The following is a 22,072-nucleotide window of genomic DNA, read 5'->3' on the forward strand; positions in this document are numbered from 1 at the left end:
CTGGAACTTCTGAGTGCCGTAGGTCTGGCCAAAAAAAAAATTTTTTTTATTAAAAAAATAATAAAGATGAGGAAATCTGGGTTCAAGTAGGTGGAAGGATTTGCCCCACACCACGCAGCTAGGAGCCAGGATTCTGCCCGGGTCTGGTGAACACCAAAGCGCGACCCCTTCCCATGACCTTTGGCCGCTTGTCCACCGAGGCGTGACAGCGGCATTGCTAGCCACCAGGCCACCCATCCCACGAGGGCTTTTGCCCTCAGTCGCTGTTGTTTGTGGCTCAGATCGGGCATGGGGGAGGATTTTCTAGAGTCCAGTTGTGCCAAAGAGGCAATTTTATTGTGTCTCCTCTTAAATATTGTTTTGCGCCGTCAGACCAGTGGTGGTCCCCGTACAGCCACTAAGAAAAGTAACTTCAGGGAGTTCCCACTGCGGCCCAAAGAGTTACAAACCCGACTAGTATCCATGCGGATGCAGGTTCAATCCCTGCCCTCTCTCAATGGGTTAAGGATCTGGCCGTGCGGTGAGCTGTGGCGTAAGCTGCAGATGTGGCTCAGCTCTGGTGTTTCTGTGGTTGTGGTGCAGGCCGGCAGCTGCAGCCCCCGTTCAACCCCTGGCCTGGGTTCCATATGCCACACATGCAGCCTTAAAACGTGAAAGAAAGAAAGAGGAAGGGCAGGGAGGGAAGGAGGGAGGGATAAGAAAGAAACTGCTTTCCCATGAAAGCCTCTACCAAGAAGACTCACACATATGAAGAGGAGTGAACAAAACTCAGCCAACCACCCTCAAGGGGGAACAAAGTTTCCACTTTATTCAGTGCTCACAAGGGATGGATGCCCAGCATCACTGCGTCTGACATCGGTTCCCATGACAACCCATCGCAGAGGCGGTCATCCTAAGAATCACAGGCCTCTGGCCAGGCTGGTCGTGCCCCGGCCTGTGCCACCTGGTGCGTGCGCCCTTCAGGCCCCAGGTGGGCGTCAGGCTGGAGACACGTGCCCGAAGCCGGGCTCCTTGAGGCTGGGGATGTCGTTCTTCCGGTAGAAGTCGGCCTTCAAGTGGCCGGCGCGGCGGTGGTCCCGGTTCGGAGGCTCCACCGGCTGATGGATGCGCCAGCCATAGACGGAAGACGTCAGCACGCCCACGGGCCTCCCGCGCTCCTGTGGAGGGGGAGCAGAGCGCTCTTAGCTGACTGCGCGCCTGTGCACCTGCGCCCTGTGCACCTGCACCCTCGTCTTGGGGGGCCCCTCCATGCTGACGCCAGGGGGACCTCTTCCAGTAGGTCACGCTCTGCCCCCTCTGCTCACAGCCAGCTAGTGCCCTCACGTCCTTCAGAGAAAAGCCAAGACCTTGAACCGGGCGCCAGGTACCCACAGACCTGATTCAGGGACCAGTTCTGCCTGGTTCCTTTCCCCAGAGACCCATCTCCCAGCCCCCCTCACCGCCCCAGCACCCCCTCATCCTTTACATAGTCCCCCAATCCCTTAAAAGTCTGTATGGCTACCATTTTTCCCTATCTGGAATTTGGCTCCTTATTTATTTGGCTTTTATTTTTCTGTCTCCTCGTGGGAAGGTCAGCTCTAGGAGGGCAGACGCTTCTGCTGTATTCCCTTTCTGCTCAGTAGCACATGGGAGGTGCTCAGAAACTGTGAGTTGACATACATCGTGCCAGGCATGTGCTTATGAAAGAAAAGTGCTAACTTCACTTGCAACTTGGAATGAATGGATATAAACCAAACCAACAGGAAAAAACGTTCACACCCATGACTCGAGTGGTGAGACCTCACTGAACCTCCATCACTTAACGGCACATCGACGTGAAAAGCTTCATTGCGGAACTTCCCTTGTGCGGCCCTGGGTTAAGGATGTGGCGTGGCCACAGCTGTGGCACAGGCTGCAACTGGGGTGCAGGTTCCATCCCCAGCCTGGGAACCTCCACAAGCCAGGCGTGCAGGGGGCAGGGGGAGCCCCTCTAAAAGAGGAGTTTCCTTGAAAGTGACCAAGCCAGCATCTTAAACATCCACAGCCACAGGCAAAAATCCTCTGATCGCCAAAGAAATCCCTCCAGATGCTTTTACATTCTGACTTCTGTGTATCCTGTAGAGATTAGGCTATTAATACAGCCCCCAAAGGTTCCTGAACATACTGCCCTCATATCAGACTTTCTGCGGACAATGTCCTAGTGTGACAAGCCGGCAGGAGGGTCTAACCAGCAGACAGATGAGCCCAACCACGCCAAGGGGATGCACGGCCTCCTGCCCCCTTAACCGCCCCATCCCCCCACCCTGACCCCACCCTTGAGCCCGACCTCCTCACCCTGCGGGTTTGGGTCCCTCTATTGGTCACCACTGATCCTACGTGGCTGCCGACCAGCAAAGCCCTTCCTTTTGGAAAACCATGGGCAGGTGAAAGAGGACCTGGCCATGTGTGGTGGATACAGAAGCCTGGTGATTCGACGTGGGAGGTTCCATCCCTGGGAAGCAGTGTCCCCGGGACTAGGGTGGCCTCGGAGGTTAAGCAGAGACCTACCGCATCTGTTGAAAAGAACGTCTGGGTGTCTGCTCTCATGCAATGGTTGAATTCCACACGACTAAACAACAGGAGGCACAAAAATTAACACACAGTTGAATATGGCAGGATGGAGAGAGCTGTAACCTCAGCTCCGTCCTGGCTTCCGGGAGCAGGAAAACAGAGGAGGGCTGAGGAGGGGACTTACATGCAGCCAGCAGGATGCAGGAGTAACGCACAGGGCATCTGTTAACACCTGTTAACGCCCTGAGTACCCTGTCTTTTTTCTCTTTTTTTGTCTTCTTAGGGCCGCACCCACAGCATATGGAGGTTCCCAAGTTGGGGGTCGAATCGGAGCTGTAGCAGCCAGTCTACACCACAGCCACAGCAATGCCAGATCCGAGCCGCGTCTGTGACCTACACCACAGCCCGCGGCAACGCCAGGTCCTTAACCCACTGAGCAAGGCCAGGGACCGAACCCACATCCTCATGGATGCTAGCTAGTCAGGTTTGTTACTGCTGAGCCCCCACAGGAACTCCCAACGCCCTGTTGTAACATTACCTCCTCGTTCACGTGAAGTCCCAGGCTTTTTGCATGTTCTCTGTCATCCCGGTGCAGTTTCTGATTATAACCTGGGTTCCTCTTCAAAACACAGTCATAGAGGGAAATGATTCCTGCCTGGGAATAAAAAGAGGGGCAGAGCCATGGGTTATTCAAGGGCTGAGCCAGGGAAGCTTCATGGGGCTAGAAAGCCCAAACACTCTCTGATGGAGAGCGGAGACGCCCAGAAGGTTCCACCTGCACTGAGTGTGGGGGGAAGGTCGATAGCCGTCCCCACCCCCCAACCCCACCCCAGCCCCCAGGGTCCTGAGAGGCCCCCGTGCGGGGGGACTGTTTCCACAGGCACTTTTCCTCCACCTGTTAAAGACCCTTCTTCCCAGACGAGGCTCCTCGCACCCCCGACCCCATCACTAGAGCTCAGACCTTAAAATCAGAACAATTCCCTCGATATATGTGTTTTCTCCTTCATTTCTACTTTTCTTCAGTTTCTCAAACGTTTTGTCATAAGCTTGCGCTGCTTTGAAAAACCACCAATATCTGAACACTAGGACAATATATCCCAACAGAAGTCTTTCCTCTTTAGCGAGATGGAAACAATTTCAGTGTCTTAGCTACGGCAGTTGTGATGCATGTGTATGCATGAACATATATACCTGGTGTGTGTTGTATTCGTACATGTACACATATGGATGATACACACACACAGCAAACATATGCCTGACATACACACACACCCAGCCCTGCGGGTTAGAATGATGACAGTGCTAACAGCGCGACCATCTGTAACGTCTCCACTTCTTTCTTACTACAAAAATAAAACTGCCGCGCTTGATATCCAGTAAAAGGAAAAAAAAAATCCATGTGTTAAGTGATCTTTAATTTGTAATCGCCTCGTATGTCAGGCCTGTCGTTCTCCCAGCCAAGCCTCGGCGGCCTTGAGTCCTCCGGCAGCAAACGTGGATGTGCCACGTTGCTGGGCTTTGGGGTCGTGGCGCCTCTAACCCGTTCGCATTTGCTTGTCTTCCACCCCAAATAGCAATGCCAGAATGACCCCCTCCAGCCGCAGGACCCGGAGGTAGGAGGTAACAGTGAAAGGGTACACGACACGGGCAGTGTTGGAAAACACACCCCACCTGTGCAGGAACTCAGAGCTGCTGGCAAGCGGGGGGACAGCTAGAGTGTCACTAGCTGCAGCTTCGGCCCAGCCCTGAAAATCCCTGCACAGGTCATCCCTCCTGTGCAAGACGCCCCTCTTGCGCCGGAAGGACGTGAAGAGAATTCAGACGTGGATGCTGTCCTGCCGCCACGGACCATCCATCTCGTCAGGAAAACAGGGCCGTCTTCCAGAAACATGATTTTCAGGTTCCTAAGAACTCGAGCGGCACCACGTTCCAGGCACTGATTCAGTGACACTCAGATCCTGGGTGGCCTACATTCCCAGCCACTCCAAGTGGCTCAGCAGCAGCCCATGGCTTCTGCACCGTGCCCTGGTGGCCATTTCACGAGGTCACCTGGCAAGAGCTTCTTCTTGGCATCATCTTTTCTCTCCTACTCAGCTGCTGGGTCTGTGCACCCATGGACCTGAGCTCCACACCTCCTGAAGGCAACCTACAGTAGCCTGTGTACTCAAAGGGTTAAAACCAAAAGGCCCAAATCAGTGCAGAGGTGACACATGATTCAGCCTTTGGTACAATGACCACTGGCTTGCTGTTTGGGGGAAAGGAAAGAAAAGAAAAAGAAAAAAACATCGTTTTCCCCATCACACTACAGACAAAAGTAAAGTCTGGATGGATTAGAAATGCAAGTGAAAAGAAAACTTAGGGAGTTCCCGTGATGGCTTAGCAGGTTAAGAACCCAACATCGTGTCCACGAGGATGCGGGTTCAATCCCTGGTCTCACTCAGTGGGTTAAGGATCTGGTGTTGCTGTGGCTGTGGCGTACGTAGCCTGGGAATCTCCATATGTCACAGGTGCAAAAAGAGAAAAAAGGAAAACTCATAAGAGACCTCTTAGGCATAAAAGCAATGGGGGAAATTTCGCGAAAAAAAATCAGTCACTTTGTCCACGTAAAAATCAGACCATGTGCTTAACAAATAAAATTCAAACTTAAAAATGCTTTAGGAAGTGAAAGAGCCATCTCAGTATCTTTAACAAAGAGTAAGACATCCACAGGAGCTGGCCTGGTGGGACTGACTGGGTGCTTTGCTTCTGGCCCACAGACATTAAGCAAACCCTGCAGCCACCGTTTTGGGTAAGCCACCAGGCCAGCAGGCCCCGCAGGGACACAACAGAAGCTCAAGGACACCCCCTCCTCTGCCGGGGTGGTGGGAGACCGAGTCTCCAAAGAAGCCTGCCTACTTTTCTGTACAAGAGATATTGCAATGCAGACCCTTCCCTGCGGGATTGGTTCCAAGGTACTGGCCAGGCCTGGCGGAGGCCCACAGGCAGACTGGAACAGTCACCTGACACCCCACCACCCTCACCTCACCCCCACTTCCACGGCAATTTAAGCTGGACTCTTGGTCATCAACTAGAAGGCCTTCTGGCCTGGCTGCCTGGTGAAATGAGTGTGTTTCAGGGAGGAGCTGCAGCGGCAACAGAATGACCTGGTTCCCGGGCACTCAGCACTTGCGTGGGAGCTGCACCTGTGGCAGAGGTGTCCCCTGTGCCTGGGGCCTTTTGGCGCAGAGAGGAGGTGACCGGATGCAGGGCTGAGGGTCAGCCCGGCCAGAAGGGGGCAGCACTGACACAGGGGAACTGGGTCCTCTTGCACGGCCAGCCTGGCTGTGCTATCTCCCTAATGCAGGTGTCCCCTCACGCCTGACCCTTCTGAATGGAGTGGCCCTGGGGCTCTTGGACTTGTCCTGGGAGAAGGACTAAAGAGGGAGGAAGCGAGGGACTCGGGAGCAAAAGAGAACGCCATCGCTGTTATCTAACGAGGAAGGAAGCCTTGCTGCACGTCGGCCCCGTGCCTGAGAAACCCACTGCCCACAGCTCTCAGAAGGAACCAATGCAGCCTGATTTCCGACGTCTGGGCTCCAGAAACTGGGAGGCCATGCGCTCTGTTGCATAAGCAGCCAGGTCTCTGGTGCTACTTTGCTACCAACAAACATACACGGTAAGGAGAAGCAGCCATCCTTTGAAAGATGGAAGGTAAGAATGGAGGAGCTCCTGTTGTGGCTCAGTGGGCTAAGAACCCAACACAGTGTCTGTGAGGATTCAGGTTTGGTCCCTGGCCTCCATCAGTGGGTTAAGGATCCGGCGTTGCTGTGAGCTGTGGCATAGGTCGCAGATGCAACTCTGATCCCATGCTGCTGTGGCTGTGGTGTAGGCTGGCAGCTGCAACTCTGATGCAACCCCTAGCCTGGGAATTCCCATATACCACAGGTGTGGCCCTAAAAAAAATAAAAAATAAATTAAAAAAAATAAAGTAAGGAGTTCCCGTCATGGTGCAGTGGAAACAAATCTGACTAGGAACCATGAGGTTGCAGGTTCGATCCCTGGCCTCGCTCAGTGGGTTAAGGATCTGGTGTTGCTGTGAGCTGTGGTGTAGTTCACAGAAGTGGCTCGGATCTGGCGTTGCTGTGGCTGTGGTGTGGACAGGAGGCTACAGCTCCGATTAGACCTGTGGTCTGGGAACTTCCATATGCCACGTGTGCGGCCCTAAAAAGACAAAAAATAAAAAAACAAAATAAAATAAAAATAAATAATAAAGTAAGAACAGAGATAATGCACAGGTTGTGGCAGAGGAACCAGAGACCCCACCATAAAACACTCTGCTCTGAGGAAACTGAACTGTTGGGCCCCCTGGCTCGGTAGACATCTCCAATGTTCAGTCCTCCTCGACTGACTACACAGAGGATTGATCTTCCTAACCACGTTAGGTTAGCAAAGCCATGTGGCCAGTCCTAACCAGTGAATGGTGAGTGGAGGTGACATGTGACTCTTCAGTCAAAAGCCTTTGAGAGCCGGTGCCAGGGACTCCTGAAGCTCTAGAGGGAGGGGTTAGCAGCTTCTGTCGTGGTGGCTGGGGGACTGTACTGGGCAGTGCTACCCTTCTGGACCCCAGGGGACACCTAGCATGAGAAATACATGTAGGCCATGGAGACTGTGGGGGCTGCTTGTTATTGCAGCACATCCTAGCTTCTCATGACTAATGCAAGCTCTGTAGCAAGGAAGGAGTCCTGGCCCCCACCACCTCCAGCCCACAGGGGGCCCTGGTGGCTGTCTCTTCTGGATTTGGGACTCTTATTATGCCCAGTGCCTCCTCCCAAACTTGGAAACTCTTCTTCCAGACGTTACGCAAAGTCTCACACAAGTAACTGGAGTAAGATTCTAGGCAAACTGAGCCCTCTGTTCTTCCCTCCCTTTCAGACCATTTGGAACAGAAATGCAATGCTTCATTGTAAGTTTAAACAGCTGAACTGCCAGGAGGCAACAAGAGAAAGGAAATGAGTACGTTCTTCCATGATAACTGCAGCATGGGTGATAGCAAGTGTTCACCAAACACATCTCCTCTTCTGGAACAGGTTCCATCACAATTAGGCAGGGGCCACGTGACCACCTCTGGCCGGGGAATCTGGGAGAAACCAGGAGACACCACCTTCTAGGCCTGATCCATAAGAAACTCTCCCACAGGCCTCTGCATGCTCTCTCTTTGCTCATTGGTCACAAATTAAAGGACCCAAGGAAGGTCTGCAAAGTCCCAAAGATTCCCAGGCCTGCAGTAATGGAGCCTGGTTTCCCAGGTACCTGCATTGAGAAGAGCCACCAGCAGAAACATGCATGCTGGGCCCTAGTTCATTAGTTATGTTTATATGCTTCAGGCTGGTGGTGCAATCATGTTAACAACCTGCTCTCCGGCAAAAAAAAAAAAAAAAAAAAAAGACCTGATTTGTAGTGTCTGCTGATTTCCGTGGTGTAAATACTCCCATCGTGATCAATGTCAGGCTTCCAACTGGATGCAGAGTTCGGAAGAGACACTAAGAATCCCCACTTTGTCAGTATGATCAGGCTTGGATACTGATTAAGACCCGCAGGGTTTGGGCTCCATCTGTTTGCAGAGTCCATCCTGGCCCACCGGGTCTAATAAGGTGATGACCTGGCGAACATCTCCTGCCCTTGTGGCCTGAAGTACTGCCAGCTCTCACCTGGAAGCTTTCAGGCACCTGTGCCTACCCAGAGCCGTGTGAAACTGAAAATCCCCAAGGTGACCGAAAGTGGTTTTCTTTGATTCATAAGGGCTGCACTTTACTTGTGATAAATTTAGTGCTTCTCCTTGGGAGTCTAGCAATGTGTGAAGTCTAAGGAGGCTGTTTTCATTAATTTTAACATGGCCCAAAATTCCCTATCTCGAGAGAACTGTTACGTTAGCTTTTTTAAAAGGACAATATTCAACTATTCTCTTTGGTTTGTGGCAAAGACTGTGTTTCCTCTCTGGTGTGTTAAGATCCCAGGTCTGGGAAATTTTGGATAACTTTCCAAATAACCTATTTTATCAGTTTAATAAGAATGGAGCCAGTCGCCTTCTCTCTTCCACTGATAGCAGCTCCCCATTCGCCTTCCATCCCCCGGCAACTCACATCGAGGAAGAAAGTGCCATCCACAGGGGCTCAAACCCAACTCTAATCTTACATGTGCCTCTTGGTCAAATAGATTGGGGAAAATGTTATTTGTTTTCATGTATCATTTGCTTGCTGTGCTTCTAAAAAGGGGATAATTTAGGGGGAAAAAAAAGTCTGAGTTATACTGTTAAATGAAAAGTGTGTTGCATAGATATACACAGAGTTGTGTGATGCTGTGCGAACATGTCCTCAAGAAGTTCCGCACACAGGGCCGCATTCACGTCCACACACGGAAAGGCGCGCACAGCCTGCCCCCACGGCGGTCATCACTGGCAGGAACACTTACTCCCTCCTCCTGGTGTTTCCTTCCCAGAGGGACGATTCCGCTGGAAGGACGCATATGGCCTCTCAGGACTTCCTCCCTCCCTCCTTGGTGTCCTGCCCCTTCCCAGGCTCTACCTGCCCCACGGAAGACACTCAGCCCCACCCCTTAGGTTCAGGGACAGGCCAGTGAAAGTGCAGCCAGCCCAGAGGGCAGAGGGGGAGGGAGAGAGGAGCAACGACAGTCCACTCCCAAATCTGATCCCCGAGGAAGAGAGCAAGGGCAAGGATAACCCAAAGAGCAGATCACCCAACAAGGAACCTCTATTTAGCCTAAGAGGCTCCGCTTGTCCATCGGCAACTTGTCTCTTTGTTTAAAACATCCCCGTGCATGTATTTCTCCTCACTGGTTCCTCACAGGTGTTTATGATGCACCAGCTACGAGACCTGAGAGCACTCTTTCTGATGGCTGAGGAGAGAGGAGTCATGCAAATACATTCCTGGCCTCATGGACCTCATACTTTAATAGGAGAGGGGGAAAAAAAAAAAAAAAACTAACAAGATAACTCAGTAACTATTTAGTAGGTTAGATTCTAATAGGCACAGAGGAGAAACGTCAGGCAGGCATGGCCACACCTGCATCCTCTAGCAAACACCGTGAATGGAAGGCCCGCGGGTGCAAGAGTCTGCTGGGTAACAGAGAAACTGGGCGAGATGTTAACAGGTGGAGCTTACCTGGCCTCCACAGGCAGCACGAGTGGCCGAGAGTGTGTGGCAGATGTGCTTGGCTCCTCCACCCAGGTGGGGCTTGGAGAGTCAGTATCGAATACCCCCTCTGTCCCAGATACAGGCACGGGCCCTTCAGAGCTCCCCTTTGCACCTCTGCACCTCCAACACCCATCGCTAACTACTCAGCGGCTGCACTTGGCAAAGGGAAATTCAGCATCAGGAGGGGCGAGAAACAGTCAGCCCTTTGCCTCGGTGTCTCCACCACACACCGTCAAGGAAAAGTCCGCTAATCCCACCCAAACTAAGGTGGGGTTTTCTAAGCAAAGCTTCCCTCAAGACAGAGCTCCCCACATTTGCATGAGGGAAAGAAAGCATATTCTAAAACTGCCTAAGAATTTGTTTTTAAATGCAGCTCCTAGACTTTGAGAGATTTAATCAACACCTTCATAAAAGGGCATTCTCCTTTGCCTTAGCTTTCCCATTTCGGTAGCAGGAATGGTGTACGAAGCAGAAGAAGAAAAGAGTAATTTCAAAATGCCAGTGAACTGGATCTATGGAACACTAGCTTATAGAAAAAGCCCACACTGCTAGAGGCCCGCAGGGAGCAGGACAGGAGTTGACAGCATTTTTTTCTGGCAGTTTTAAAGGATAAATGTGTCTTAAGATCCAGGGCATTACTGAGGCTTTAAATAAGCATGCTGCTGTGACAGCTTTAACTCTGGGCTCCCGCAGGGGAGGTGACTTAGAAGATTAGGAACCGCCAGATGGACACCCAAGCTGTGTGCCTCACCTGTGTTACCTTCCCACAGTGACTGCGAGGAGAGGATAAAAAGACTGGTCCCCTTGGGACCCAACCCTCGACAAAAAGAAACTCTAATCATCATGAAGAAGAACAAATAATAATGATAAGAAGAACTCTACTGGACTTCCCTGGTGGCTCAGCAGGGTAAGGATTTGGCATTGTCACTGCAGTGGCTCAGCTCACTGCTGTGGTGCGTGTTCGATCCTTGGCCTGGCCTGGGAACGTCCACGTGCCCAGGTGCAGCCAAAATAAAAAGAAACTCTGCTTACATTGGGCTTACTCTGTGCTCCTTGCTCCTCGTTAAACTAATTCCCCTAAGAGCTCCACGTGGCTGGTGCTGTTTGATCCCTGATACCTAGCTGGCGAGGTGAGATGGAGTGTTTTGTCTGTGGCCTGGGCAATCCACACAGCTAGTCACATGGAACCAGTATTTTTACCCAGGACTCCTGGGCCTGTGCTGCTAACTAGCTAAGGAATAAGTTGCTGCGTAACACAGCAACTGCAGTGTTTCTTCTCAACTTTGAGTGCGACCTGGAATAATTTACGAAGAATTTAGGGGCAGCTGAGTCCCCAGCAAACCCCGTGATAGACTCCACCCTCTTTAGTTCAAAGGCTCTCAAGGTCAGAGAATTAGCGGCTGGACTCCTGCAGCTGATGAAATACCAGTTCTTACTATAAGACTTTAGCACCATTGGCACCGGTTTGCAAATGCACTTTGAAATGTCTTCTGTTGTTCCTGCTGCTTTTAAAGCTTTCTTGTTTAGGTGTTAACATTTCTGCTGCCCCATTTTCTTTCCTGTGACACTAAAGGCCTCAGAACTAGGACTTGCCTGTGACCTCAGCGATCAACGGTACTGAATTTTTTTTTTCCTTAAAATCTGTTTTGCATTAATTTGTCTAAGGCCCATCTCTACCTTCTAGGAGCGGTAAGACCTCAGAACAGGCCTTGGCAGGTGTTTCCTATAAAGGGACAGATACTGTCTTAGGCTCTGAGGGTCACATGGTCGCTGTCACAACTACTCAACTAGGTGTGGTTGCCATAGATGGTACTAAACAAATGGGCACGTGACTGTGTGGTTTTTTTATTCGAGTATGGTTGATTTGCAATGTTGTGTCAATTTCTGCTGCACATCAAAGTGACCCAGTCATATATATACATGTAATTACATATATATACAATTTTTTTCTCATACTATCTGCCATCATCCCAAGACACTGGATATAGTTCCCTGCTGATGCATGCACCCCTATGTTCACTGCAGCACCATTCACAATAGCCAAGACATAGAAACAACCTCAATGTCCATCAACAGATAAATGGATTAAGAAGATGTGCTTCATATATGCAATGGAATGTTACTCAGTCTTAAAAAGGATGAAATAATGCCATGTGCAGTAACATGGGTGCAACGAGAGATTCTCAACTAAGTGAAGTAAGTCAGAAAGAGAAAGCACATGACTATGCTTTAAAAAAAAAATATTCTAACAAGAGGTGGCAGGGCCGATTTGGCCCAGGAGCCTTCCTATGCATGACGCCTGCATGGGGGACACTCCTCTTGCCCATTTCTGATCTCCTTACAGGTACGGAGCCCCAGTCACCTCATACCTCTCTCTGCCCCTTGGTTGATTTGGCCCAGAAAGGGGGTACCATGTGTCAGATAGGTGAATCTTTAGGAAGAATAAACTGAGTCTGCCAGACTCAACTCTGCCCCCTTTCCCCTGGCAATGCCTGGCCCACAGGGGTTTGCGGCGGGGGCGGGGGGGGGGGGAGCCTCTTCCTTTTCCTAGACCCACAGCTGTCTTAGCTTCAGTCTCCCCAAACCCAAACCCACTTGCCCAGAGTCCTTAGCGGGATCCCGCACCCTGGCTTTTGTCACTGATAAATATGGATCTTGGCCCCCATCTGCTTAATCCTTTAATTCCCCACGGCGGTAATTAACAAGATCCCTCCAAGATAACACATAAAATGGTGTCCTGTGAATTTTTTCATCATGTCAAGAAGCCAGACAATATTTATAGACTGAATAAAACTGGATGAACCAACTGAAAACATCAGGACGTCTTGCTTTTTGACTAGCGATAATAAAGAGTCTGCATTTTAAAATTGTAAACTTCACTTACGAAATGAAATTACAAATAAAAGTTCTTTCAAAAATATTGATCATGGGAAAAGAAAAAAAGAAGAGATCCACGGTGGCACCGAGGTAGGACCCTCTGCTCTCAATCCCATTCCCGTCTCATCGCCCAGCGGGTATTCAAGTCTGGGGGCGTCAGTACACAGGGATGCAAAGGCTTGCGTGCTGCAGCGGTCCCCTTTCTTCCTCACGTGCTTTTGTCCTTCCTTATTGCTCAAGGCCAGAGAGGTGCTAACAGATACTAGAGAGCCTCCTGGCTGAAGTTTGTGTGTTGGTGGGGGAGGGCTGCCAAAATCAAGTACCCAGACCGGGGGCTTCAACGACAGATATCTGCTGTCTCACAGTCCTGGAGGCCAAGGTCTAACCCGGCCCTGACTCCCGGCCCCCGGCCCCCGGATCCTTCACGGTTCCTGGGCTCAAACCCACCGCAGCTCTTCTCTGCAGCCCCGCCCTCAGTCCGACGCCCGAGGTGCAGCCCCGCCCCTCGGACCCCCCGACCCTCAATAAGATAGCCCCGCCCCAGCCTGTAGCCCCACCCCATTCCTTCCTCCCCCAAGCCCCGCCCCAGAAGTTCAGCCCCTCCCCCAGGACCCTCTCCGGCAGTGCAGCCCCGCCCCTCACCTGCCTCCCTCTGCCAGTGGAACCCCACTCCCAACACCCTCCAGGTGAATGTAGCCCCGCCCCTATTCCTCCTGTCCCCCCCACCTCCCTCCCCGTCAGTGCAACCCGCCCCCATTTCTTCCCCCGCCCCCCCAGCAGTGAAGCTCCGCCCCATCCCATTCCCCGCCCCCCCAGCCCCTTCCCGGCAGTGCGGTCCGGTCCTCGGTCCCCACCTCCCAGCCTCGGTCCCCGGCTCAGCAGCGGCCCCGCCGCGCAGCCGCACCCCCGGGCCGCTCACCCTGCCCTGGCGGTAGTAGTAGCTGTGCTCCTTGGGGTCCTGGCGTCGCGGCGGGACGTAGCTGAAGGCGGACAGCGCCGAGATGGGCAGCGGCCGGGGCTTGCCCCGCAGCGTGGCGGCGGTGACCTCTTCGTCGTCGTCCTCCATCCGGCCGCCCTGCTCCGTCCCGCCAGCCGTGGAGCCCAGTCCGGTCGGTCAGCGGCTTCCGGCGCCCGCGTTCGGCCGTCGCTTGGAAACGGCGGCTGCGCGACGCCGGAGATGGGGCGGGGCGGGGCGAGGGGCCGACCCCCACCCCTCGCCCCCGACCCCGAGGTCTTTCCTTCTGGGTGAGTCCGCGGAGCCCCCGCGGCTAAAGCCGCTGCGTGGAGTTCCCGCGTCGGAGGCGCCTCTGGGGTCCGCGCTTTCCCACCTGTTTCGCTCTCCCCACGCAGAGTCGGTCCCTCCACTCACAGACCCCTCGCTGTGCGTGGGGCAGTCAGTGACCTTGCGCCTGCTATGTTCCAGGGCTGGGGTGTAGCCTCGAACCCTGCTCCAGTGAGAGAAACAGGCGGTAGGCGTGAAAAGATGAGATACTTGAAGAGGATCTGGAACAGCGCTGCCCAATAGGAACGTAGAGAGAGCCGAGCGGCAGGAGTAATTGAAAACTTTCTGGTAACCACGCTCCCATCGTTTCCTGAGCAGCGGTCCTCTTAAAAGCCCCGGCAAAGAAAAGAAAAAACTCTTATTATAATTTTCTACTGCTTCTCTCAATTTCTCCAACCTCTTAAAAACCAGACGTAGGAGGTCCGCTAATGGTCAGGAGGCTTCACAAGCCTTCGGCAGGTGAGCTGGTGTCACATTTTGTAAAGTGGAAGCAGTTGAGGCCAATTATCTTTGAGAATTCAGCTAAAACTGAGACTGGAATCGTTTCATTGTGAAATCTCTTTTCGCAGCTATGTGGACTATCCGCTAGTCAGTTTTTGTAGGTGACAATTTGTTCTGCACTAGACTGGTAGCTGTAGGGCGTCCAGTTACCCACCTCCCGTCTTTCTCTCTAATGGCTCAAGTCTGGCACAGGGCAGATACTCAACAGCTACGTGGTGACTCGGTAAAGAAATTCAGCTGTCAGAGTGGCTTGGTGAGTCTGGGACAAGGGCTTGGATGCTCTTGCTTTGTTGGGGAGGTGATTCCAGGGGGCGGAAGGTGAGGGACAGGAGGAGGGAGAACCCAGGAAAGTCACTTCAAGGTTAAATTCTCAAGGTCATCCCTGAGGGCGATTGGAGCTCCATCGTGTCCAGGAGCCTGGAGCAAGCCTCTCAGAATCACTCCCAGGTCAAGGAGGCAGCTTTTCTTTCTGGCTCTCAGGCCTCCTGGGGTGAGACTTCCTTCTGGATTGTTCACTCCTGCCCTTGTATGACCCCTACCCAGACCTGCCTAGGCTCTCCTGTGGGTCCCCTTGGGGTCACAGAAGCCCTGGGGCTGCCAGCAACAGGCACCAGCATTCAGGTGAGATGTGATGCTGTTTTTAGGAGATGGGTTGCAGCCCCGGAAGGGCCACCACCCCGAGGGTGGATTCACATGTGAGGCCAAGAGGCTACGGGGCTGAAACGGGAGGTGGAGGAAACAATAGGTAGGATGAAGTTGGCTGGTTGCAACTACCCAGACGTTTTAGTTCCTTTTTAAATAAATATTTCCCCATGTAATCCTGTTATGTATTCCAGGTACATGAATGGAATGCAAGGTCAAAGGATCTAATTTGTTTAAGCCCCCATGTCTGTGATTTATACTTGAACGTTCAGTGTGGGGGAAGGTGTTGGGGAGAGGGCTTGGATCATCAGTGTTGGAAAATGAGACACATGAACACCGGGAGGTCTCGACAAGGCTCTTTCCTTTTGCAGAAGGGCAAGGGTGCTCCAAAAGCCGCGCAAAGGAGAAAAGACCCTCCCCTATTTATCCCTAATGCAGGTGATGTACCTGCCCCCTTCCCATGGGGCAGGTCAGGGCGCACATTCTTCTCTGGGAAGAATTTGAAACAAATTGAAACAAATTGAAACTGGGAGAAGAGGAAGAGAGGAGAGGGGTCACCAAGATTTCCTTTGATAGAAAAGACATTATGTTACTTTCCACAAAGGGAAGGATAAGAAAACAGAAACCCTATTCTCAGAAGAAGTGGGTTAATAGTACAAGGTGGCACACTGAGTGCCGGTTAACTCTGCAGGAGATCTGATCAGCTTTGTTTCACATGGCACCCTCCATCATTTCATCCCATTACTGCATCCTAGAATCTTCACCAGCGGCCAGAGCTGACGCTGGGTGCCAGTTCTCTGACTGCTGTTCGTGCATCCTGCTCTGGGATCTGCCTGGACCACCCTGCTGTTGAAGCTTCCTCCTGGGAGATGGGGACACAGACAGACCCTGGAGGCTGCCACAGCTGTGGGAACTTGGGCAGTTCATGGGAGCAGAGGAGGTGCCTGGTCCAAACCACAGCTGGAAGCTGTGCCATTTCTCTTGACATCTGGGCAGAACGTAAGCCTTGGAGGGACTGGTTGGCAGGAATTCTTGTTAATTGGAGGCAGGGAAGGAGAAAGCAGAGGTGGCCACTGTCATGTGACATTAGCATCACGTTAGCGATGGCTGCAGCACCTCTTGGGTGGCGTGTGTTATCGTGAGTTCTCATGAACTCACAGACTTGAAACGGGTGACAGGGCGGTGGGTGCCCCTCCTGAAAGGTGTATGACAGATCCGGAAAGGGAGGGGCTGGTCTGAGGGGAAGTTTCCTCCTTGGGGCCCTCAGACCATTCAGAGAGGGGGCCATGGCCTGGACAAAGCACAGGGCTTCAGCCAGCAGAGTGACTCACCTGGGGACAGGAAACATCCGGATGACCTCCCTTCCACCTTGTGAACCCTTGTTAACGGGGGAGGGGGGAGGAATCACCTCTGAACCCACGAAAACGACGTTGTCTTTCTAAATCTCTTCTGTCGAAAATGCAGAAATTTTACAACAAGGTTGATGTCTCCATTTTTTTTGGCCCCAGCCATGGCATATGGAATCACATCTGAACTGCTGCTGCAACCTACAGCACAGCTGCAGCAATGCCAGATCCTTAACCCACCATGCCACAGGGGGAACTCCTGCTATCTCCATTTTAAGTTTAAAAGCTCTCACAATTATGTGGCTTTGAGATTTCACTGTAAAGTCATTTAAGTGGCCCAACGGACATAACTGGACTTTTAATTCACAGGCTTTGAAACATCTTTAAATGACTTGGATTGAGCGCTTCTCTGCTGTTGGTAGGTTTTATGATGGTTCCTAGTAAGAGGGATGGATGTATAAACACACATGCCTGTCACTGGCGAGGAGGACAACGCCTGTCTGTGTATCTAGGAAATTCAAAGGTCATTTTGAACTGGAAGGTTAGGAAACGGTGTTCCTGCTACACCTTTTCCAGAGTCCCTCTCAGCGCTGTTTAGCAGTGACTAACTATAACGGCATGGTCCTGGGGACCACGGCCCGTTCTCCAAACCATCTGCACCTGATCTTGGCCCCGGGCAGTGGTGCATGGTGGGGTTAACAAGGCTTCCCGTTATCTGACACCTCCTTCCTCCCTGGGGAAGAGGCATGAATGCTGCCAATAAGTAGACTCAAAGTATGTTTGTCATTAAGCTTTTCCTGTAGGCTGGCTCGTTCAATTGATGGAGTTGCTCTGGTTGGTTCCTTTAAGCTTCCAACTTATAAATCAAGATGTATTCATATCAATTCAATGTTGGTTTGTTCGCCTCGTTGATTTTGAAATAAAAATGTATGTGATTTTAGAGATGCCCCAAGTGAAAAGTCCCCGATACTGACGACACTAGCAATGAGCAGGTCTCATTGGGCTCCTTACAGGGCACTGACCCCAGGTCTGGGGCAGGAGATGGTAAGTGAGCCTAGTACATCCTGTTCTGCCAAGAACTTTTCGGAAACTAAGGTGTCAAGGTCAAAAGGACAAAGAGGCCAACCTGAAGGGTATCCCGTTGCTCTAAAATACGACAATTGAAGCATCCAAAAGATTAGTGTAATGGATTGAAGCACATGGCATATATAAAATTTCATGAATTCGTGAATCTCCTAAAACAAACAGCTAACCAGCTCTTTAAAACTTAATGCACGGAAAGACAGATTTATCTTGCTTTTTTTTTTTTTTTTTTCCTGTACAAACCTTATTTAAGAGTTCACAAAGAGGTGACAGGAGAAATTTCTTTATAGATGCATACAAGCTAATAAAAGTAGAAGGAATGATAGTTAAGAAATCATTAAAAACAAACACCTATTGGAGTAATGAATTTAGGCAACAGTCATCAAAGACATTAAAGCAGTAGGTGAGAGGTGAATGGGGACCAGCCAGTGGATGGATCAGGCTGGGGATCCAGGAACCGACTGTCAAGCTCTTTATCACTAAGAGGGGATGATGAGACGTTACAATGTGATGCAAAGCAGATATGCAGCACCATCTCTGAAGCTTCCTCTGAAGCTGAAAAAAATTCCTCTGAATCTAAGCAAGCCTCTGTGTCTAACCTTTCACTTAACAGAAAATACAGCAGGTAGAGAAACCAGTTAGAAAATGTCAGATCAATACTGTGGGACATTTTACAGGGTGGCCAATCTAATTTCTCCAAAGAATTAATGACACGGAAACAAAGCGGGGGAGGGGACAGCTACAGACATTAGACTTAAGACTTACACGTGGGCTTTGTTCAGATCCTGATTCAGGGGAGTTCCCATCGTGGCACAGTGGTTAACGAATCCGACTAAGAACCATGAGGTACCGGGTTCGATCCCTGGCCTTGCTCAGTGGGTTAAGGATCCAGTGTTGCCATGAGCTGTGGTGTAGGTCACAGGTGCAGCTCGGATCCCGTGTTGCTGTGGCTCTCACGTAGGCCGGTGGCTACAGCTCCGATTAGACCCCTAGCCTGGGAACCTCCATATGCAGCCCTAGAAGAAAACAAAAACAAACAAAAAGACAGGTCCTGATTCAAACAAATCAACCGTTATGAAATATATTTCAGACAGCATAGGAAACTTAGAATAGAGACCAGGTACTAAACGAGCACAAGCAACAATGATTCGTTTTATTAGTTATAGTAATGGCAGTATCGCTAAACAAGTTCATTGGTTATGGATGCATACTGGAGTAGTAGGATAAAAGCCTGTGGTAGCTTGGATTTCTCTAGAAACACTCCAGTAAAGAAAGGAGAAGAGTGCTTTGGCGCCTCAGTGGGTTAAGGAGCCAGTGTTGTCCCTTGCATCATTGTTAGGTTCCATCCCTGGCTCGGGAACTTCCATATACAAGTGTGGCAAAAAAAAGAAAAAGAGAAAGAAAGGAAAAAGAAGGAGGAAGGGAAGGAGAATAAGACAATAAATAGACAAAGCAGTGTTGGAAATTTTTGGTATTTTCACACCGAATACAGGGACTCGTGAATTCATTATACTATTCTTTCTCTGCCTGTGTGTGTTCTGTTTTTCCAGAATCACATTTAGAATTATTGACACAGTCTTTCAAGCAAAGTTTAGAACCCAGAACGACAATTCAAGACAAAAACAGGAGATCTCACTGACACAGTTGGTGAGGAATCCCCTGCGGTAGCTCAGGTCACTGCAGAGGCTCAGGTTCCGTCCATGGCCAGGCACCGTGGCTTAAAGGATCCACCGCAGGTCACAGCTTCAGCTCAGGTTCAGTCTCTTGCTTGGGACTATCCATATACCAAGGGTGTGGCCATTAAAAAAAAGACGCAAATACTGTGGACCACATGCTGGAAACTTTGGGAAGAGCTGAGGAGAGAGACGGTTTTTCCTGAGATGGGCTTTTAAGTATATTAAGGCAAAACTTCTTCCGATGGCGCCAACAGCCCACGAACACTGACAAAAGATGAGGCCTAGTGACCACTGAGAAAAGGGAGTCTGCACACCAGAGGTGCCCCCCCGAGGGATGGGTGGCCAGGGCGAGTAGAGGATTGGCGTGCGACGGAAGGAAGCTGGGTTGGAGAGACTTGCAGGGAGCCGGCTTGTGTGTAAGTGGGCCAACCTTAGGTCTGGCCTGAGAAGAGGACCTGGGATCCTCAAAGGTAAGAAAATGTGGGCTATTGCATCGTGAACCCTCTTGGAAGCAGCTCTGCATCACCTTGGACAACGAGGCCACTTCTCCGCTGCAGATGCCCCAAGGCTCAGATCCCACAGGCAGTCCTGGCACATGCCAGTCTTACTGATACAATTTCAAACAGCAAAGATTTTATAGATGGGGATTTCTCAGCACGATGTCCTTGATGCTGATCAGCAAAAGGAGCTGCCACCTCAGGAGTGTCCACCAGGAGGCAGTGGTGCTCCTCCTCGTGCAGCATCCCCGCCCAGCACCCTCCCGCTGTAACAGGGAAGTTTGAGGGCAGCGTAATTCCTGTACCAGTAGCAAGAGCCCACGTGGCTCTCTGACATTTACTGTCTTCCGGGTACTGGCCATAGAAACAGACAAGGAATGTCTCATTTCATGATCCTGCAACTGAGCGGGACCCTATGGGGCCTTCCTGGGACAGGCCCCTCCCCATAGTCTCTGCTGTGGCTTTCACCTAAGCACCTAGGTGACACATCTGGTATACACTTCCTGAGTTGTTTTAGATGCTAAAACCACCCCCAAATGGAAGAAACTAACTACTTGATGAATCATGAGCACAAAGCCCCCAGATCCACTGGTGCCTAAGGATTGATAATGTTAAACCTGAAGTCACCCTGTTACTGCACCACCAGCCAATCAGAGGATTGTGTGTGAGCTGATCGCAGATTCCGGGATGCTCCTCCTTCACCTGGCCTTTACTGACTGCTTTGGGAATGCTTTGCTGGGAGTTCCCACTGTGGCACAGTGGGTTAAGGATCTGGTGTTGCTGCAGCTGTGACATAGGTTGCAACTCCAGCTCAGGTTCAGTCCCTGGCCCAGGAACTTCCATATGCCATGGAGGCGGCCAAAAAAGAAAAGAAAAGAGGAGTTCCTGTCATGGCGCAGTGGTTAACGAATCCGACCAGGAACCATGAGGTTGCGGGTTCGGTCCCTGCCCTTGCTCAGTGGGTTAACGATCCGGCGTTGCCGTGAGCTGTGGTGTAGGTTGCAGACGCGGTTCGGATCGCGCGTTGCTGTGGCTCTGGCATAGGCTGGTGGCTACAGCTCCGATTGGACCCCTAGCCTGGGAACCTCCATATGCCGTGAGAGTGGCCCAAGAAATAGCAAAAAGAAAGAAAAAAAAAGCTTTGCTGAAACCCCTAGGGGAGTTCCGGCTTTTTGAGCACCAGCTGCCTGGTCTCCTTGCTTGGCATCTGCAATAAACGCTGCACTTTCCTTCATCCCATCTTGGGGTCAGCAGGGTGGCTTTACTGCGTGCGAAGGAGTGGACCTAAGTTTGGTTCGGTAACAACCCACTATGTATTTAGACCCCAAGTGGGTCTTGGTATATTTCCAGTGTGGGCACATCTCAGCCTTTGGAGGCTAGTTCACCACCACGGAGCCAAGATCCCCTCCCTGAATTTGTGGGCAGTCTTCCAGTGGTTGTTTTAGAGGGAGCAGACTCCCCCCTCCCCAGAATCCTATCGAATATGTTCAGTTCTGCTCCTTCCTATTCTTTCTCCCATCTAACAAGTATTTCCCAAGACACACACTCACACACAAACCCCGCCCCCCACCATGGTCTCCTGGATCCTGGACCAGGGAGCATCCAGGTTCAAAATATCCTAACCCTTTGCTGCCCCCTAGTGTTGGGCCTGAAGACAATCACTGTTGCTTCAGGGTTATGCTTGCAAGTAACAATTTTTTCACCTATTTTTCTTTGCTTTATTTTTTCCCTTTATCTTTCACTTTTATTTATTTATTTTTATTTTGTTTGTCTTTTCTAGGGCTGCACCCGCGGCACATGGAGCTTCCGAGGCTAGGAGTCTAATCGGAGCTACAGCTGCCGGCCTACGCCAAAGCCACAGCAACACAGGATCTGAGCTGTGTCTGCAACCTACACCACAGCCCATGGCAATGCTGGATCCTTAACCCACTGAATGACGCCAGTAATCGAACCTGCAACCTCATGGTTCCTGGTCGGATTCATTAACCACTGAGCCACGATGGGAACTCCTGACACCTTGGGATTTCTAAGTGCAGAGAGTGGTAAGGGTGTCTTTTCTGAATGAGGTGACTTTTGGAATGTCCCACGTCACCTAAGGATGGGGGCTGGTTATCTGGACGTCACATCAATTGCCAATGACTTCATCAGTCAGCCTGTGTAACGAAGCTTCCATAAACCCCCAAGGGACCAGTTTCAGAGCTTTCAGGCAGGTGAGCAGATGAGCTTGGGGGAGAGAGGTGTACCTGGCGAGGACATGGAAACTCCACACCTTGCTCTGATCACCACTTTCATCTGGCTCTTCCTGCATCATATCCTTTGATGATAAACCAGTCTTTCTCTTCGAGCCACCCTTGCAAATTTATGGAACCCGGAGGGGGTGTCACTGGACCCTCTAATCCGTAGCCGGCTGGTCAGAAGCATAGGTCATGTGACAACTTGGACTCTCTGG

The 22,072-nt window shown here is 51.1% G+C and overlaps 1 protein-coding gene across 1 annotated transcript; it reads right to left on the bottom strand.

The window, feature by feature from the left end:
• Positions 1-784: 784 nt before the first annotated feature.
• On the bottom strand, positions 785-13,761 carry CFAP90 (cilia and flagella associated protein 90). The gene is made up of 3 exons (XM_047768265.1): positions 13,516-13,761; positions 3,068-3,184; positions 785-1,157 (listed from the first exon to the last, which is right to left on the bottom strand). The coding sequence occupies exons 1-3, from the start codon at positions 13,660-13,662 to the stop codon at positions 978-980; spliced, it is 444 nt and encodes a 147-aa protein (XP_047624221.1). The 5' UTR covers positions 13,663-13,761; the 3' UTR covers positions 785-977.
• Positions 13,762-22,072: the final 8,311 nt, after the last annotated feature.

The sequence above is a fragment of the Phacochoerus africanus genome, chromosome 1, assembly GCF_016906955.1.
Source record: "Phacochoerus africanus isolate WHEZ1 chromosome 1, ROS_Pafr_v1, whole genome shotgun sequence".
Lineage (NCBI taxonomy): Eukaryota > Metazoa > Chordata > Mammalia > Artiodactyla > Suidae > Phacochoerus > Phacochoerus africanus.

Excerpts from the sequence above, each read along its gene's own strand:
- CFAP90 (XM_047768265.1), bottom strand. The coding sequence starts at position 13,662 with ATGGAGGACGACGACGAAGAGGTCACCGCCGCCACGCTGCGGGGCAAG. Across the intron at positions 3,185-13,515 it reads ACTACTACCGCCAGGGCAGG|GCAGGAATCATTTCCCTCTA; the intron begins GTGAGCGGCCCG and ends TTTTATTCCCAG. Across the intron at positions 1,158-3,067 it reads GACTTCACGTGAACGAGGAG|GAGCGCGGGAGGCCCGTGGG; the intron begins GTAATGTTACAA and ends CCCCCTCCACAG.